General features: G+C 53.5%; 1 protein-coding gene across 2 annotated transcripts; it reads left to right on the plus strand.

Annotated features, from left to right (window-relative positions):
• The first annotated feature begins 1,704 nt into the window (after nt 1–1,704).
• On the plus strand, nt 1,705–3,239 carry LOC100843357 (glucan endo-1,3-beta-glucosidase, acidic isoform). 2 transcript variants are annotated; one of them, XM_014899527.2, is made up of 2 exons: nt 1,705–1,915; nt 2,094–3,239. In XM_014899527.2, the coding sequence occupies exons 1-2, from the start codon at nt 1,840–1,842 to the stop codon at nt 3,017–3,019; spliced, it is 1,002 nt and encodes a 333-aa protein (XP_014755013.1). In that variant the 5' UTR covers nt 1,705–1,839; the 3' UTR covers nt 3,020–3,239. The 2 variants fall into 2 exon arrangements, with proteins under 2 accessions (XP_014755013.1, XP_003569324.2); XM_003569276.4 differs by having other exon boundaries at nt 1,706–1,915; nt 2,091–3,239.
• Nucleotides 3,240–3,669: the final 430 nt, after the last annotated feature.

A 3,669-nucleotide genomic window follows, 5' to 3' on the forward strand; every position in this document is an offset into this window, starting at 1 on the left:
AAAGATATTGTGCTTGTTTTTTAAAAATGAGCCAACAACATACTTTATCAATATTGAGCCATAAATTTATTAATGAAACGTTATAATCAATCTTATAACCAAACGCAAAAAGGCCAAAATACATTCATTAATGCATCACAAAGTCTATGACACAGATACAAACACCGGCTGTACATGTTGAAGAAGTCACAAGCAACCGTCTTCAACCGGTTGAACCAAGGTTGCATGTAACACTAAATTTCCTCCCTCTACTCGGCAGGGATGGTACATATCTAGTGGGATGTCACACGAATGATCTGGAAAAAAATGGAACTTTCTTGTTAAAACTAATACCATTCCATCAGTTTCATAAAGCCTAATAAATCACACACACTACTACAGAAACCATCGTCATTGTCGGGCACAAAATGTCATCACTGTCGGGCAGGCATCCCAACAGTGCGTCCGCGCCAGTGAAGGGGGTGACTTTACTGTCGGGCACCCCGACCGACACTAATAGCCTACTATGTCAGCGTCGGCCACCCCGTGTACGGCAGTGATAGGTTTTTGGTAACAAAAAAACACGGGCCCGCCCACAGGCCCGCACCAAACGCAGTGGAGGTGCTCCTCTGCACTGCAGGTCGACGGCGGATCGGGCTAGCTCCGGCGAGCTCCTCGTCTGCAGGTCGACGGCGGATCCGGCGGTCTGTAGAGAAATATGGTGAGAGCAGAGAGAGGGAGGAAAAGAGATAGAGACGAGGGAAAAGAGCGAGATCCGGCGTACTGACCGGCGGTGGGCATGCTCGGGTGCTGCGGATCTGGCGGCACGGGAGCTCGGAGATGGCAGCATGGTCGAGGGCGGCAGCGGCAGCAGGCGACTTCGGGGCCGTGGGCGGATCTGGTGACCATGGCGGCGGCGCTTGGAGATGGCACGGGCATGACCTTCCTATGTGTGTGAGAGAGAGAGAGAGCTGGGGGAGGGAGAGGAGGAGAAAAAGGAGAGAAGGAGAGAGAACTAACCAGTTTGGGTCGCAAATGGGTTGAGGACGACCAAAATATATTTTTTATTGTAAAATAGAAAATCATGTCCAAGTGTCCAACCGGCCTCACCGGGCTAGGGTCGACCGAGCCAACAACACGGTCACACCACGGCTTATGATCGCCACCACGCCACATGCCTTTCACAATTCTGCCCACTTCACGCTGGTCTTGGAACGAGCATTTCAAAGCATTGTAAACCCATGAAACGGGCAATTCAGGTCAGACCTGTACGTTGGAATTCCACGAGCCGGACGACGGAAACACTGCTATTCCAGCCTTTACACTCACGGAAGAAAATGAGCTGTCACCAGCGAAGTGTTCTTGTGTAAATGCGCGCCGGGACTGGTGGGCAGGCAGGCAACGTTGTTCCGCGCGCGCGTAAGGCTGAAATTTAGGCCGATCGATCGAATCAGACCGTGACATTCCCGCGTCAATTCCATCAGTTCCGGACTTCCGGTGTTGCACTAGCCCGGCGCAAACGGCGTGTACTGGTCAACCGGTCAAGCAAAGGCCTGTCTGGCTGGCTGGCGAGGGACGGGACATCAGAAATGGAGTAGGAGTAGCTCGAAAGGACCTGGCAACGGGTACCGTGCGTGCCAAACCCGCTAGCCGGTAGGCGCTAGCAGTACCCACAAGTCATTACTTCAGTACAAGCTTGTGTTTGTGTGCGTGTGTATATATAGGAGGTGAATGTTTCGTGCAATGCATGCAAAACGTTGGCACGTACGTCTGGTACGTAGCAGCAGCTAGAGAGAGTTTAAGGAGAAGATCTAGCTCTAAATACTCGTACGTGGTTGCGCGCGCGGCAGAGAGAGAGAGATGATGGCAGAGCATGGCGCTGCCTACATGCTTGCCGCGGCAATGGCCCTTGGAGTGCTTGCAGCCATTCCTGCAGGTAATTCAGATCTCTGAGTCTGAGGCGACTGAACCGATAGTATTTTTTGACGGATAGTGAAACGATAGTATTCTGTTTGAAATTTAACACGAACAAGTAGTGCTGTGACTCACTCTCTCTACTTGCACATTTCATTGCACTTTTAAAAATTATTCATGTATTCAACTGCATGCAGTAGAATCGATTGGCGTCTGCTACGGCGTGAACGGCGACGGCCTGCCGTCGGCGAGCGACGTGGTGGAGCTCTACAAATCCAACGGGATCAGCGCCGTGCGAATCTACTACCCCGACGGCGACGCCCTCCGGGCTCTCAGCGGCACCAACATCGGCGTCATCATGGACGTGGGCAACGACCAGCTCGGCTCCCTCGCCTCCGACCCGGCCGCCGCTTCCGCCTGGGTCCAGGCCAACGTGGTGCCCTACCAGGGCGCCGTCAACATCAGGTACATCGCCGTCGGCAACGAGGTGTCGGGCGGCGACGCGGCGAGCATCCTCCCGGCCATGCAGAACCTCAACAGCGCGCTGTCGGCGGCCGGCCTCGGCGGCATCAAGGTGTCCACGGCGGTTTCGCAGGGCGTGACCGTTGGGTACCCTCCATCCAAGGGCGCCTTCTCCTCCGACGCGTCCTCCTACATGACGCCCATTGCGCAGTACCTGGCCAGCACCGGCGCGCCGCTCCTCGCCAACGTGTACCCTTACTTCTCCTACGTGGGGACGCCGGGGATGGACATCGGCTACGCCCTCTTCACCGCGCAGGGAACGGTCGTGCAGGACGAGGGGAACGGGTACCAGAACCTCTTCGACGCCCTCGTCGACACGTTCTACTCCGCGCTCGAGAGCGCCGGGGCAGGAGGCGTCGCCGTCGTCGTGTCGGAGAGCGGGTGGCCGTCGGACGGGGGCACCGCGGCGAGCGTGGCCAACGCGCAGACGTACAACCAGAACCTGATCAACCATGTCGGGCAAGGGACGCCCAAGAGGCCTGGGGCCATGGAGGCGTTCGTATTCGCCATGTTCAACGAGGACAAGAAGGGCGGGGCCGAGACGGAGAAGCACTTTGGACTGTTCAACACGGACAAGTCGCCGGCCTACTCCATCAGTTTCTAAACGGGGCCGATTGATCGATAAAAGTACGTAGTTAACAAGATGCCCAACACTTGCTTATTTCTGGATTTGAATAAGGTGCATGTAATTAACAGGATGAATAACATTTGCCCTTAAAGTGGGAAACGCTATGCTTGCTTTTTCATGAAAGGCAGGCGCTTAAATTACTTTGGGAGTGCCTAATTACAACAAGTTTAATAGAGCTATTTTACGGTACCCGAAATAAATAGGAGCCATTCATTTGCCTCGATCCAACGGATGCTATTGAACGATACTCCAATGCAAGTACAGGGAGTAGCACTTAAAAAAACCGAGGAGTACGATGAGTATAGGGGTAAAATGGTAATCTGAATATCTTAAAAAGAAGTCATCTAAATAACAATATATGGAGACACTATGGCAATTTTGTTTTGTTCACATATAAGTCCGGTGATCTGAGAGGAACATATAATTCCGTCTTAAATTGTCTGGAACCCTAGATTTACTTCGCAGGCATGGCGTGTCCTTGCCGGATCGCTCGGAAGGAGTCAACATCTGAGTTTCGTGGCCTGGCCCCAGGCCCTTGCGGCCACCGGCGCGGAGGCCAGGAGAGCTCGCGTCGGCATAGATGGATGAGAATTAGGAACAACTCGGTGATACATGATTACACAGAC

Source organism: Brachypodium distachyon, chromosome 2, assembly GCF_000005505.3.
Source record: "Brachypodium distachyon strain Bd21 chromosome 2, Brachypodium_distachyon_v3.0, whole genome shotgun sequence".
Taxonomy (NCBI): domain Eukaryota; kingdom Viridiplantae; phylum Streptophyta; class Magnoliopsida; order Poales; family Poaceae; genus Brachypodium; species Brachypodium distachyon.

Coding starts and splice junctions, on each gene's coding strand:
- LOC100843357 (XM_003569276.4), top strand. CDS start 1,840: ATGATGGCAGAGCATGGCGCTGCCTACATGCTTGCCGCGGCAATGGCC. Junction 1,916..2,090: donor GCTTGCAGCCATTCCTGCAG/GTAATTCAGATC, acceptor AACTGCATGCAG/TAGAATCGATTGGCGTCTGC.